General features: G+C 50.9%; 1 protein-coding gene across 13 annotated transcripts in view; it reads left to right on the top strand.

Moving 5' to 3' along the window:
• The window catches only part of LOC126579874 (protein lap4), a 46,212-nt gene extending 30,348 nt beyond the window's left edge, over positions 1–15,864 (top strand). For 9 of the 13 annotated variants that reach the window (XM_050243553.1, XM_050243552.1, XM_050243558.1 and 6 more), the window contains 7 exons: positions 3,748–5,541; positions 6,749–6,848; positions 6,945–7,215; positions 11,147–11,359; positions 11,438–11,657; positions 12,240–12,563; positions 13,457–15,864. In XM_050243553.1, coding sequence (XP_050099510.1) covers positions 3,748–5,541; positions 6,749–6,848; positions 6,945–7,215; positions 11,147–11,359; positions 11,438–11,657; positions 12,240–12,563; positions 13,457–14,617 — 4,083 coding nt within the window. In that variant the 3' untranslated portion in view covers positions 14,618–15,864. Of the gene's footprint in view, positions 1–3,747; positions 5,542–6,748; positions 6,849–6,944; positions 7,216–8,141; positions 10,221–11,146; positions 11,360–11,437; positions 11,658–12,239; positions 12,564–13,456 lie in introns of those variants that run through there. The other 4 variants (XM_050243557.1, XM_050243562.1, XM_050243564.1 and 1 more) reach the window with 4 other exon arrangements.
• Positions 15,865–15,916: the final 52 nt, after the last annotated feature.

Below are 15,916 nucleotides of genomic sequence, written 5' to 3' on the forward strand. Positions count from 1 at the left end.
GAAAGAGTGCACCTGCAGATGACGAGAGACATGGCTGCCTGTGTCATCAGTGACACTGCGTGGTTCTGTTGCTTTCATAGTTTTCCTGGGTTAAAAGAATAAGACAGAGAGAGAGAGAGAGCAAGAGAGAGAGAGAGAGAGAAGAGGAGAAGAGGAAGAGAGAGTTCATATCAAGCGTGTTCGGCCTGTTTACGTGCCAGAAGTTGTACGTCGCTGGCGCTATTGGCCCGGGGGGAGGGCGGGGGAAGATGGATGGGTGGGGGTGGCCCTTCTTACTTCGCAAATTTAAATGCACAAAAAAAACAGAATCACAACAGACAATTGCTGCTGAGCGAATGCGACATAGTCGTCGTGGAGAGAGAGAGAGAGAGAGAGAGAGAGAGAGAGAGAGAGAGAGAGAGAGAGAGAGAGCTCAGGTCAACTCCTCGCTCCAAGCTCCTTGCGCTGCCCCTCCCTGGTTCTCTCCCTCAAAACTACTATTTTAATGACAGTAACAGTGAAACTAGTTAAACGGTGTGGGGTGTTTTTTCTGAGGTGAGTTCCCTCCCCCCTCGCCCCCGCAAAATGCTTCGATTTATTATGGAGCCGGGTTTTCTCTACCTAAGGCGAACAGATAAATACAGGGTGTGCCAGTTATCCTGGCCAGGTGACCTATTTGAAAGTTGAATAACTTATTGTCATTTTTCAGCCGATTTTGGAAAAGAAACAATTTTTTTTTATGTTATTCTATGCTCATAATAGGCCATCATTCGGCATACAAACAGCAACCTTTTTTTCGGGTCGCTTTTCATAGCATTTGACAACATTTAGGGAGTTTTTTTCCAGTTACAGCTCTTGTATTTGCGTTCCGCTGTTTCATAGCCTTCGGTGTGTTGGCATAGACCTTATTTTTCCAATAGACGTATAGAACAAAAAAAAGTCCAGCGCCCCAGTGAAATATAGTCAATCTAGATACAGATAGAGTGTGACAATTTCGGTCCACTCTTTTAACGTGAAGTGATCTATTACTAAAATGGCATAGACTGACGTTTCAGAAACTGTCATATTTGTCGAAATCCGTTGAGAAATGACAGAGTTATTCAACATTAAAATAGGCAACCACCTGATGGCGCACCCTGTATCTCTATATATATATATATATATATATCTGTGTATGCATAGAATACATATGGATGCATATAATTATCTAATGCATTTAATGCGCACACTCAAAACAGCGTGATACCGGATGGATTCCGGGTGCATCCATCCGGTGCATCTCCCTGCAAGCGATGCCAAATGAAGAACGAAACTCGTTTCGAATGTCGGTCACAATGGTCGGAACAAATGAGTCGTATGAGCCCCAGGGTAAACAGTGTAGGCAAAACGCAAAACAAGAGAAAAGTGCACGAGAAAAGTGTGCAAAAGCGGAGGGAAAAGAAAAAACGCACGCAAAACAGGAAAATTGCATTGCAAAACAAAAGGGGAGGGTAGGGAGAGAGTAAAACAGAAAACAAGCAACAAGAGCAACAACAGAAGAACAAAAACAAAACCCCTTCTCACAGTAATCGTTGAAATAAAGAATGTAGCCCAATCTGAGAACGAGGTCCGATGTCGAACGTATGTGCGCGCGCGCGCGCGTGCGCAGTCGCGGAACCAACGGTTTTGTTCATGTGTCCTGTGACAAAGCTCCGAAAGCTTTTTTTTTTTGGTGGCTGCTAGCGGGCTTCGTTTTGCCTTCCCTCTGTTGTGGTGTGCCACCCGGCGAGGGAGTAATTGTTTTCGGTTTTCCACGCCCCTGCCGGCTGGGTTCGTCGTTCGAACGCCACTCGTTGAAGTCACCGAGCGCGCTCCCTCCCCCTCCACCCCGTTGGGTGTTTTGGTTTGGTTTTGCTGGCTGGTGTTCGTCTTTTGGGGCGTATTTGAGTTGAGTTTTTTTTGTTGTTGTTTGGTTTTTGGTTGTTTTGTTTTTGGTTGATTTGGTGCCATTTTTTCAAGCCAGCCCCATCAACCCCATCCAACCCCCTTAAAAACCAACTCAATTTAGCTCAGCGTGTTGGATGCGGCCACAAACCGGAACCGGAGACCGGGACCGCTCCGATCGGTTGGATGCACCATCAACGGATTTTGGTAACTACACCCCCCTCCCCCTCGCTTCGAAGCCTCCCCTTGGTTTTTCGGATGTTGTTTGTTCTCTCACCAGCACCTCTGCCCGAGGAAACTTGCTGTTTTTTTTTCTTCCACCCTGGCCCAGTTTGTCGATAGCGCGATTTTGATTTTGAAAGATTCACCCCCCACCAACCCTCCACCCCCTAAACACCTCCCCGTCAGTGATGTTCTTTCAACGTCAGGATTGACGTACGTGTTCGTTTCGACGCTCTGTTCTGGTTCTGGTGTGTATTAATGCGCTCTAATCTAAATTTGTGTCCTTGTGCCTATGTGTTTGTATGTGTGCGTGTGTCTGTGTGTGCATATATGTTTTTGTTTTGTTCTCTAATGTGGGATCGCTGCATTCGTAGCGTGGTTCGTACTTGCTCATTTGCTTTGATTTGCTTGAATCGCGACACGCTCGCCGCTATCACTCAGCTTCAATTCAATCCAGGACTCTCGCGACATGTCACGTCACTACCCCTGACATCCAATCTCATCTCCTCCCTACTGTATGCTGTTCATGGTGGTGGTTCCTTGGTTATCCATTAGACTAAGTTTAGAATCTTTTGCACTACTTCGAAGCTTCGAACTAAAAAACACTGAACTGCTAGATTCCTAGGTCACTAACGCTATACCAGGTGTATGAGCTTAAAATGAACGTGGTTTTGTCGAAAAAACACATTTTTTTTATCAGAAAGCCAAAAAATAATTTCTTCGAAATAATTTTCCCCGGTTGCCACACATTTTCCCCATCTTTTGGGCAATTTGTGAATACCATGCCAAAAGAATGGTTCATTTAACAACACAAACCCCACCCGTCATGTCATTTTTCCAACAAAATTGGTTTCGCTCCGTTTGCTTAACGTTTTGAGTGGGTTACCCATTCATGAAAGCTTAAGCTTTTTGAAATTGGCTGGTAGAGAAATTCCTCACTACTGGGCAAGTATTTTAAACGATTACATATGATCCGCGTCCAAAAGAACCGTGCAATTCATGCTCCAAATCGTTTTTGGCTCGATTTTCACACTTCTTGCCACCGAAGTCAAAATGGTCATCTTTGAACCCAATTTAGCCAATTTTTGCAAGTGATTTCCTATACCACATTGTCACCAGAGATCTCTACAAGCATTTTACGCAATTCGATGGCCGATTTTTCCAAATTATAGGACAAAAATGGAGCTCCCCGCGAAAGCTCTTTTTCAGGCAGAAAACTTGACATGATTACGCAAGGAAAAAAATATTCGTTTTTTGCGTGATGCGTTTGCGTATACAGGTTTCTCAGCCATGCAGAAAAAACAAATGACAGGTCGATGACAGCTCAAATTTACTTATCTAGATGAGCAAACGCTCATTTTAAGCTCATACACCTGCCCTGCCTCCCTCTCTTCCAAGGGAAAATCCTCCAAATGGTGATGGTCTAAATTGCTTTTCATCCTTTTTTCGCGAGTTGCGTCACTCTCATTCCACACCACTTCATTTTCTATCTACACCCACGCAACAACACGCACGTGTGTGCGTGTTGGGCACCGTAATTCGCTCCGACACTCAATCTCCTTCCTTTGGTTGGTCCTGTATGACCTGTTCCTCCTCCTCCTCCTCCTACTCGTTCCTGTATAGGTTGAACGGCGCCGCGGAAGCGCACGATCGTTGTCGCATGCAGACGATCCTTCTGCCATCACCACTACCACCACCACGAACTTCTCCTCAATTAACTCCTCCGACGTAGCGACCATTGCCGTAGATACTACTAACACCAGTAACAAGCATCAGCAGCCACTGGCCGGTGACAGTGCTGGCGAGCAGCAGCAGCAGCAGCAGCAGGGAAAACCGGTACCATCACAACCACATCCACCACCAGTACACCGCAAGTCCGTCAGCTTTGATCTGCAGCCAACGACGGTACAGAACGACGACGACGACGATGACGACGAGGAGGAGTCACCGGTTGCGGAGGAAGTGGTGCACGCCTTCGATGTGGCGATGCAGCGCGCCCGCTCGACCTTCGCAACCACCAAGGTCGTGGTGCCGCCCTTAGCGCCACCATCACCACCACCAGTAACAGCATCATCGATCGGAGTAGGAGGAGGAGGAGGTGCGGGTCCGGACGAGTTACACCATCATCTGCTGAATCCGCTGAAGGGAATCCTGCGTTCCGGCAGCCCTTCCACGTCGACGCGCAGCAGCAGCTCCACGCCGGAGCAGCAACGATACACGCAGCAGCAGATCCCTCCGGGTCACCGGGGACCACCACCACCACCACCACCACCACCACCACCACCACTTGATGAGGACGACGATGACGACGACGGTGAGGATAATGTCTTCCAACACCGTTCAGCAGTAGTGAGCAGTAGCGAAGATGATGACGACGATGATGATGTGGTGGATCCACGCGCCCGCACACCGACCACCGGTGGGGGTGGTGGCCAGCGTGGCGTCCTGAAACGGGCTGAGGTGGTGCGGAACCGGGCGGCAAAGAAGCTACAGGAAGAGTTCGGTCAGGGCGAGCTGGTCGAGTACGAGCATGATCCGCGCACGAACACGATCAGACCGGTGCGGCGTGGGGCCGGTGCTGGCGGCTGTGAGACACCAGCAGCAGCAGCAGCAGCAGCGCCAGTGATCGAGATGGTGCCGGCCCGCTACGACACGCTACCGGTGCACCGGAAGGCACAGTTCGTGCACGAGAACACGACCAGCAACCTGCTGGTACCGGAGGAGGTGCACCGGCAGGTGCTGCTCGAGGAGAACGACGTCCGGAACAAGCTGCTAGCGCAGTACCAGTACCAGCACCAGTACCACCACCACCACCACCACCATCCGGATCACCAGATCGGATCGTACGTCTACGCCTCCCGATCGAGCTCGGTGTCACCGTTGGCGCATCATCAGCTGGGTGGTGGTGGTGGTGGTGGCGGGTACGAGCTGTATGGCGTGAAGCTAACCAGCCCACCACCGGGGTCCGGGATGGTCCGACCACACGAGCCACCACCACCACCACCACCAGGAGCAGCAGCATTGGCGATTGCATCGCCCGAGCTCGGCCTCGGACCGGCCCAGATCTATCCGCCGGTACAGGTGCTACCGGTACACTACACCAAGTTACCGACGCCCCAGCACACCATCTACACCTACACAACTGGCCCGGCGCATCCGCATGCCGGCACCGGGCACCATCATGCAGCGTACCAGCCCCACCATCATCATCACCTGTCGCAGCTTGATCAGCGGCGGCATATCGCACACCACACAACCATGACCGCCACCGCTACCACCACCAGCAGCAGCATCAGCAACAACGATCTTGGTAGCGGTACGTACGTAACCTTGGTCCAGCCGCTACCCATCAACAACAACAACAACAACAACACCACCACCACTGTCCACCGCACGCCCACCCCAAGCCACACGATGGTGAGTGACATGACATATCCTTGGCCACACCGACCCGCCTACTGAGCTCAACCAGTCACCACCAACCATCACCACCATCAAACTACCAGACTGCCAGCACCACATATTCACAGAGAAAAAGAGAGAGAGAGTGTGTGTGTTAGGTGCACGATTTTTGGTGTGGAAAGGAAACCGCCAGGGCAGTTCTCTCCGTGGGAGTGCTACCGTGCTGGAGTGTCGGGTACTGTGGGGCTGTGTGCTAACCACCTCTCAAGGCTCAAGATGGCGGCCATGGCCTGTGTGTCCTGTGAACCAGCGTACCAGCAGCAGGGCGCGTGCTAATCCATATTCTTAACCTCTGCAGTAGCCGTAGTGTTGTTTTTAGCATGTAGTGGTAGTACTAATAGTAATAGTATGTATGCATGTATTTATAGAGTTAAGCACATGGCCTTTTGTTTCCCCCCCCACCCCTTGAAGGTGTTCCCCCCGTTCGTTGTTCTTTCGCTTTCTCTATCTTTCTCTTGTTCCCGCGCCCTAGCGCCTAGCTGTGGGCTTCATTCTTTTGCTTCTTTGATGTCTAATCCCTGGCCATCTAAAGGGCACTAACCCCACAGAATGCCCGATGCCCACAGAACAATAAATCGAAACACATCGAGTGGCGCAAACGACGGTGGTACACCTCCTTCTGGTGGTGGTGCCCCGCGGTGGAGATGATCAGCAACAGACGATGCAGAAGCTTGGCGCTGCTGTCGCAAAGATATCGAGCGTGAACTGAGACCCTGAACTGAGTGCCCGTGGTGATCGAGTCTGGATCGATGCATTTAAGTCTCTTTCCCCCCTATCCACCATTTACCGCCCGCCTCCCCCGTTAGGGATTTGCTGCTTTTCGTTCTCCTCTCTCACCGTCTCATGGGGGGTCATGGAATATTGGAACGGAATTCGCGGCCCAACCCTCCCCACCAAGGAACACTTCGGTCTGGGTATTCGATATTGTGTATGTGTGTGTGTGCGTTTGTATGTGTGTGGGTACCGTTTTGTGCCCCTGGCCCCCAGGTTTCCCAAGAGAAATTGAAAAGAAGCTTTCACTTTTAATATACCCCGAGCGCTACGGTGCTAAGTGAACCCCCCCCCCCCCCCCCCCGCTCCTAGCGCCCGTTATTGGTCTCTACGATTTTCTCCGATGGTCGTTCTGTTTGTTTTTCCTTCTCCCAAAAATCTGAAAACCCAGTCGCCGCCCCTCGAGCCGAAAACCCCGAAAAGCGTCTCCGATAAGAAGAGGTTCTTCGAAAGCGCCATGGAAGACCATCAGAAGCCGACCCCGAAATCAGGTAAGCAAACATCGCGATATGTTCGCGACCCCTAGCAGTCTATTCACTATGCTAATGCTGTTTGTTTTTCTTTTTTTTGGTTTGTCATTGACGCAGAGAAAGTCTTCTCCTTTCTATCGCAAGACGAGGTAGAAAAGCTGAGGCAGGAAGAGGAGCGCAAAATCGCGGCGTTCGGTCGGGATCGGATCCAGCGACGCTACGAGGCGGAGGACGGGGAGGAGAATGAGGAGGAAGACGACGAGGAGGAGGACGAGGAGGATGAGGAGCAAGAGGAGAAGCAGGGCAACGAACCCGACCATGCGACACAGCAGGAGCAGCAGAGTCCGGGCGAGAAGGAGAAGTCGGACATCAACGACAACAATATGAGGTACGTCTGCCGACGGATCACGTTTTCGTGAATCGATACCCATCCCCCACGCCCCCCTTAGGCCCACCCCGTTCTTCCTTGCATTTGTGTTGTGTCACTACCAAACCTGGCATTGCACTTCCTGGTGCGACGCAACGCGGCGCACTTCCGGTACGCGCTCCAGTTCTTCTTCCCGGTTCCCCGTGTGCGTGTGTGGACTGTGGATGCGTCTGCGTATGCAAGATATATGTTGTGTTTTGTGTTCCTCCACCACCACCATCAGGCGCAGTGCCCGTGTATGTGTTTCCATTGGATTCCTGGATGAAAAAAGGATCTGCGCTTTGGCCTCAGCACGGCTTGCACACCTGTGGTGTCTTGACCACCAGGCAACAGGTTAGGTGGCGCTGCGGCGCCATATCCATTCACCATGCAACGCTACACTGTTTCCCCCAATGAAAGCATTTTTCCTTTATTCACATATACCCGCACCCGCACACGCACGCACGCACTTACCGTATCTACATTTACCTCCTCTCTATTTATCTTCTCTTGCGTGTGTGTAGGCGTGTGTTTGTATGTCTCAATTTGGCACCAGTATCGGTTTTTAACGCAGCTACTCATAACTCCTAGGCCTGACTTACCGACTTACTCTGGGAACCGGTACCACCCCGCCATAACCCCAATAAAAACCAACCAAACACCGTTGTGAGCATACTAATCATCCCGTTTTTGTAGCCCTGGTAGCGCAGAGTAGAACACGTTGGACCGGCCCTCTCACTCACTCTCTGTCTCTATCTCTCTCTCTCACACACTTTCTCTCCATCCGATCTCACCCACCCACTCGCCTACTTCTCCCGTACTTTTGCTTCCTTGGGATTCGGGTTCGGATATGGAGATCTGATGTGCTTATGACCTAACTTTCTCAAAACCCTCTGTACTTCCTCCAGGAACCCGTTGGCCGAAATTGACGCAGTATTTAGAACATGAAAATCGGTGCACTAATAATTCACCCTTGTTTCCTACTATACCTCCCCCCACCCCCTCCACCCCCCCCCCCCCTTCATCCAAACACATTCGAAAAAGGTCCTTCAAATGCACACACGACCCACGGACCCACGAAAACGCATACCTGCGAGCGACAACAAGCAAACCACTGTTGATAGCGGAGCTCACTATGATTCCGGTTCCTCAGTCGCACCCCTTTTCCACCCCGTCAAAGCCCGGTTCTCTCAGTACACCGTATACATTCCTATATCGTCGTAATTGAGCCGCTTTCAGCAGTGCTTTTCCGAACGTCGCGTGTACGTGTGGGCATGTGAATGTGCATGCCTTTTCCTTCGTTCTTTACCCCCCATTCCGACCCTTATTTATCAACTCAAAGCCTCATTCCCATCCCCAACCACTCTTCCCCTCAACGATCACCAACTTTTTGCACAAACGTCTGTCAGCTAAGCTACTATATAAATATTAGGTTGATCCGTGTAATGGCTAGGGCCACTATAGGTTGCTACTGTACGGTGTAGTCATCATTGCGCAAGCTACAGCTAGATTTTTTTTTTTATAAATTTTCGAAGCGAATTCGACAGGTAGGCAACAGGAATGATGACAGTGCGTACATTGTTACAGTATTAAGCTCCTCCTCGGTAGTCTGAGTTAACCGAGTTCTGTTTGTTTTTTTTTTGTAGCATATCTAGCATATTGTGTACACAGCGACGACGTGAGCGCGCTCGACACGCGTTGATCAACAAATGAATGACTAGGGAATAATGTTAGGTGAACGATTATGGTTTAGCAAATGATGCTCAGTTAGGCCGCAGAGCTCTCTCTCTCTCTCTATCTCTATTTTCAACATCGACGTACAATCCAGAATCCATCCAGTTTAGAATGCGGGCAAAGAGTGCCCGCCAGCAGGAACAGCCTTTTGGCTAATATACGGCCGAAACACAGAAACCGGACGGTGCGAGCAATCATACCAAAACACCTCGTTATAACCACTGTTGGTCTTTTAAAACACTTTCACCACATTCTACAGCAACACCTCTATTTTTAACACCTGACGAGTGCTATCTTTACAACGAAATTGGCAAAATAATACCGTTTTTTAGCGGCACTCTAGGTTACGTGATCTTGCTTGTGTGAGCTAGTATGGACCAAACATATTAATTGTCTGCATTCTTGCGCTATCTATGTTGTTTCAATCGCCTAAGCCGTTCATTTTGATTGTTTGATTTTTCGGGGATGTGCTCAAACAATCCTCATCTTAGCTGCCAACATGAAATATTTTGCATATCGGAAATCAAAGCGATAAATATGTGTAGAATTTACAGTACTCAACATTGCCTGGATGTGAACACCAGTATTCCATTCTTGTGAGCGATTACGAAAGCGAACTAACTTATTGTGCCTTGAGGCATATTCAGCGTGCTGAAATGCTGTTGATTGTCATAAGTGCAGCTACAAGAGAGAGTAGACAGTACCATATCATGTGTAACGAATATAGAAAAAAAAGCTCGCAAGCATTAAAACGATCATTCATCGTACTGAGTTTTGTTACTTCATGATTTCATTTACTTAAAAAATGTATACCACACCGAGGCAGTTGGTGCATCAGTCTGCAAGGTACGGTAGAAATATGAGATCGGCTGTAGAAAGTGAACATATAGTATATTGCGTATAGAGTGAGTCTGTGTAATGCGTACGTGCGCGTGTATGTTTGTGTACAGTGACCGAAGGTTAAGCAACTACTGTCGAGTCATCGTCGTCGTCGTCGTCGTTGTCGTCGTGTAGAACCACGCAAATCTTTTCATTCTGACCTAATCGTATTGTGCCTAGTGGGAGGTCCTTCCAAAATGATTCAGCCGAGAGAGAGAGAGCCGGCTGCAGCGCTCGTTACGTAGTAGGGAACAGTAAACTAACACACACCTCCCTTACTCATACGTCTCTACTTCACCAGCAACCTATATTGTACGGTTTCTAGGTTATAGAAAGATTTAATAAAACAAACAAACCACGGGCAATACCAAGTATTTCGAGAAGTAGTCTTCTTCTAACGCGCGGTTTCTACACACCCACACACACTCACACACAGCCCTTGTCTTACGCTCTTGCGTTAAAGCGTAAATCAGCTAACTCCATCCATTAGCTAGATGTATAAAAAAATTGGCTTGTGTAGAGATCGCGTATTACATCACGCACTCGTTGCTACTCAAACCATTTCTCTCTCGGATCGCTATCTTTCTGTACTATTTTAGTTTCCCATTTTCGTCGACTGTCTCTCTCTCTCTCTCTCCTTCTCTCTCTCTCTCTCTCTCTCTTTCTTTCTTTCGCTCTGTCTCGTTTTTCTTTTATTACTCTGTTTCTCTATCTCTTGTAGTTACTAGTTGTACTATAGTAGTGTGTTTTTTAGTTTCTCGTAGCATTAAAGCCTCGGCCGCACTCGGACAGGTTTCGATCGGTGTAAAGAGATATATTCTACTGCCATTCTCTGTAAATTCAATATCCTCTCTGTAAATCGAATTATCGGAGCCCAAGATAAAACTCGCCTTGTATCATTATTATGTGGATTCTTGTGTGTCGATGCGCAGGAGTTGTGGTCGGTTTCCTCCGTCGGAAAACCATGCTAAAATTCTGTCCAGTACACCTTCTAAAATCTTGTCCGCCTACATTCGGTGGCTGTGGTGCACGATCGACGTTGGTTTCCATGCCAATGCGTGCGTTGTGCCGGAAGGAATGCAACGAGAGGAAGTGTGATCCCTGCTTGCGGGATTAAACTTTACAAAAAAAAATCTTTCCCATGTCAAACGAACCTCGCAACCCCACCACCCCTTCCCATCCCACCACACTCACCTTTTTGGCGTGCGAAAGAGACAAGCGAAAGACAATAACCAACCCTTACCGTCCGACCGCTCCTCACCCCTGCTCATCGCCTCCGCAACCCGCCATTGTGAACCAGCAGGAGCTATGGTACGCCGCCGCGTGCCTGGCCACCATCACCACCAACCGGTGACAGCGAGCAGCTGGCGGCCCTGCTAGCCAAGACAACGCCGGTGGTCAGCCGCATACCCATTCGGACGGTGAACGCGGAGAAACGGGCCCGGGCCAGCAACTGTCTACCCCCGGAGTACGACGAGTCCAAGCTGAGCCCCTCCGAGATCCGGGCGCTACGGTAAGTGTTACCACGGGCCACAACATTTCGTCGCTTGCACGCTTTTTCTCTCTCACACACATACACAATCTGTTTTAGGGCCCAGAAGCGAGCTGCCTGGCGACAGGCGCGACTCAAGTCGCTTGAGAACGATGCACTGCAGGCACAGATTATGATCCAGACAATGAACGCGGCCGTCCTGAGCGAGGACAGCGCCCAGCACAGCGGCAACACCCAGAGCAGTGTCGGCTGTGGCACTACCATTGCAGGCGAGACTACGAATGAGTCCCAGCAGCAGTTGCAGGTGGTCGACGAGGAGGTAAGCAGCAGGCTCCTGTTCGAGATCCCTGTACGCCCCTTCAGCAACTAGTTCAGGGTTGCAAAGTGTAACAGATAGCCAGGAATCGCAGGACGGTACAATAGTGCAGGACTGGAGCTCGAGCAAAGTCGAGCAGATGCCAAAATGTTATCTAGACACTGAGTTTCCCTTATTACCTTGTCCAAGGATTCATCCTTTCAGTGATTGGTGGTTACTGAGCCTGTGTTAGTCTGCTAGTATTCTCCTGTACCCATGCTTGCTCTGTCGATAAGAGCCTCAACTTGATATTATTACCTTCATCGATATTGTACGATCACAACTCCCCTCTGCTAACGAACAACGCCATATAGCTCCATAGTCCTAGTCTGCGTACCTCTGACGCGTTTTTGATACTCATCCAAGCGCTTACTCGATCCCCTTTTTGTGTTCCTCCTCTCATGGTGTGTGGTGTATCATGGCGTGTGCGTGTGCTATGTGTGTGTGTCTTAACCGAAATAACTACAACCAAACTGCTCCTGGCCGGCCTGGCCATTCATTCACCTCGTTCCCCTCCCCAAAAACCATCGGCGCCACCCGGCTCAGACGTTCTCGGAAAGGAGGCAGCAAAGGAGGGAGAAACAGGATCAACGCCACCCGACGGCTGAGCAGCAGCGGCGGCAGGAGGAGGAAGAGGAGCAACCGCAGCAGCAGCAGCAGCAGCAGCAGCAGCAAGAAGAAGAAGATGGAGCAGCTGATGGGGCGGTCGTGCGCTTTCCGCGCCTTGCCGTCAAGTCGCGCCCGGGCAGCGAGGTCATCGTGCGCGAAACCGAAAAGGTGGTCGAGGAGAAAGTGACCCGCCGCACGGAGGAGGTCCCGGGCGGTGGCCTCCGGACGGTCGAGTACATTGAGAAGATCATCGAAACCGAGGTTAGCCGAATCGTGTGAAGCGCCTGGAGTGATTGGGTGCGGTAGCGGAGAGTTGTTTCGAGCGGCCCAACTTCTGTTGCTGTTGCTTACGCGCACGCCCATCCCTCTTCATCACCACCTTCCCATCCACCCATCTGATGTCCTTCACCGATGTCATCACCCTCTTGTCGATCCCGTCGTTGGACACAACACAACGTAGTGCATTGTCCCCACACGTTCTTGCTTGTGTAGCGTAAAGTTTGCATGTATGTGTTAGTGCCGTTTGTACTACTTAAGCTACACCTGCCCCTCCTCCTTCTTCCCCACTACGTGCACACACCAGCACTTTGGCTATCCAGTACAGCGATAGCAGTAGCCGAGCACCACAGTGGTTCACGTTCCAGCGGATGCCGAAGCAGCAACAGCAAATTTGTGAACGGGGGCCGGCTGAGACGTAGGGGCGTCGTGGTTTTTTTTTGTAGAATTGCGATGCATGGCCTCTACACCGCCTTAGTAGATGCACCGCAAATCGTGTACAATATCAACCGGATCCCCCCCGGGGAACCAGCACATAGCCATTAACCATTCAATCGACGTCGTAGACGTGAGTTCGGTGTGTCAATAGGGCAATTCATCTCACATCTCATCAACAGCAGCACCATCATCATAATCATCATCATTCTAACAAGCTACTTGAGCGTGTTAATAGTTTTTGCGTAGAACTGGAATTACTAGACAGTCGTTCTTGTGTGTGTGTGTTTAGCTAGCAGTAGTAGTACGCGTACTGGCCATCGCGCGCACCCACCCACATCCCCTGCAACGCAAACCAAGACCGCTACGCGCCAAGCCTACGACGACGAGGACACGTTCCCTCAAATTCATTCTCATCTGCCTGTTTCTTGTTTTGTTTGTAGGTTGAAACGATGCGCGAGAAGATTATAATGTTCGAGCTGGAAGACTCGTCGCTGGGCGGCGAGAATGATCAGCGAACAGCTGATGCTGACCCGGTGGCACCAGCACGCAACCACGGCGAGCCAAAACACGCAAACAACGTGGTGCACCAGGATGTGAGCGATGGTGGCGGCCTGCTCGAGATGAACGAGGTGCATGCAGCATTACAGCAAGCGTTGGAACAGGACGGTGAGCGGGAGCAGGAAGAGTCCGAATCGGAGCCCGAACCGGAACCGGAACCGGAGCCGCAACTGCAGACGATCGTCGAGGTTATCAACCCGATGTTGACCGGGGACGGGCAGCCGCACAACATCGCGATCGGTCGGTACAACGACATCTACGGCGACGATTCGTTCACCGCCGTCGGCGTGACGTCGTACGAGCAGGGTACGTTCGAGTCGGTCAACGACAAGATGAAGCATGTGCTGCGCGAACTGAAGCAGAACGAGAAGGTGCGGCAGAACCTCTCGAAGAGCCTCACCGAGGACGAGGACGAGCACGACGAGCAGGATGGGCTGCTGGCGTCCCAGGTGGGCGACGACGACGATGACAACGACGACGATGGTGGTGATGGGAGTGGCAGTGATGACAGGGTGCACGATGTGTTCGACCACGATCAGCCGGACGGCTATGAGGAGAAGACCGGTGCCATCGGCACCGTATTTATGGTGCGCGAGCGGCTGATCAACGACTTCTTCACGCACCAGAGCGAGCTGCTCGCCCATGAGCAGCAGCATCATCTCCAGCGAAAACTCCAGCAGAAGCTGCTCGGTGGTGTCGGTACCTTCCACAATGGGGAGGACGAGTGCGAGGTAATCACTAACCCGAACGCGGAAGGCTTTGCTGAGGAGGCTGCCATCAACGACAGCAACAACGGTAACGTGGCTGGCGATCCGTGTACCGGTACTGAGCGCGCCGCGGACCACCAGAATGGCAACGGAGTGGTCACCCAGTCAACCACCACTACAAGCAAGCGCTTGCAAGAGGACGAAGAGGAGGAGGAGGAGCAGGTGGTGGGTGTTGGCAGTGTGCTGGCAAACGAGGATGCCCTTGGAAGTGGTAGCGCAACCAGCGCGGCCAGCTCACAGAAGCGGAAGAAGCGAAAGGGCAAGAAGAAGAAATAGCGGGTTGGGATAACTGAGGCGCACGCAGAGCAAATGATAGGCAATAATAAAGAAAACAGGGGATGAGAGAGGAACGATGCAAATGATCAGAGGTGACGCCAGCGCCTCCGAAACAACTCCCCCTCACCCTCCCCCTCCGTCTCCACCTTCCCAATACAATACGAATCCCGCTCTTCCATGCTGCGGACCTTCTGCTGTTGTCAGCGGCTGCTGGTGCTGCAGACCGTGTCGCAGACCAAACTAGCAGCGCTGTAGGAGAGGAACCAGGAGAAGTGGTAGAAGCAGTAGCCGTACCCGCGTCTCTGTGTGTTGTGTGCGGGTCTGTGGATGCTTCACGGTCAGTTCCGTGTCGGTCGCAAGTGCCCACCGAGATCCGTCATCCTCCGTCGAACTAATAGCACCGAATCCTTCACAGCTCCAGACACACACACGCGCGCGCGTAGGGAAACACACAGGGAGAACGTTGTTCAGGGGAGGCCGTTTTTTTTTACAGTTAGCTAATGTCCGCCATTAAGAGCGCTTAACTCCTTTTTTTTTAATCCATCATCATGCTTATCCGTTCCATTCGAACGCGCAGGATTCGACCTTCTCCAAGGCCAGTTCGATCCTGGCTGGGATGTGAGGCAGGGCGAGGAGGTGTATTCCCCCCTTCCCACACACAGAGACCCCCCCGGGGGCCTCCTGTTGCCGTATAGGGCCGCAGATAGTATCTCATAATATTTATCGCGATTTGTGCATTTTCCTCTATTATTTTTTTAATGTTAAATTTTAATATCGTCGACCACTCTCCCCTCGCCGGCTCCTAGCGCGTGGCATATCACGGGGAAAAGCTCGCTGGCGTACACCACGGCCCACACCTCCCCCCACGAAACAAATAAAAAATCAAACCAAGCGATCGTAGCATGCGGGATCCGGTCATACATCATAACCCGTCCAGTCGGGTCGCCGTGCTGTACGACAGCGCCAGTTACTAGGAAAGACAGCGGGGGAGAGAAGTAGAGCGGGAAGGATAGAGATAAAGAAAAAGAAGGAGAGAGAGAGAGCGGGAGATAGTATTTGAATTATATCCAACTTACTTTTAACTGCGTGCTGCCGCATTCATGTAAACGAACGAACGTTTTTTTTTCTTCTCATGTTTTTCCGTCCTCGGTCCTGATGTAATTTCGTGCAAGAGGCAAGAGCGGAGACAACAATAAAGCGTGCGGCATAGGGAAACCTACTCCGCCACGAGCAACTTTATACCTGGAGTAGTGGTGTTGCTATTCGAGCTTTGTTTTTTCAATCGGAAGAAGTGTATAC

Source organism: Anopheles aquasalis, chromosome Y, assembly GCF_943734665.1.
Source record: "Anopheles aquasalis chromosome Y, idAnoAquaMG_Q_19, whole genome shotgun sequence".
Classification (NCBI taxonomy): domain Eukaryota; kingdom Metazoa; phylum Arthropoda; class Insecta; order Diptera; family Culicidae; genus Anopheles; species Anopheles aquasalis.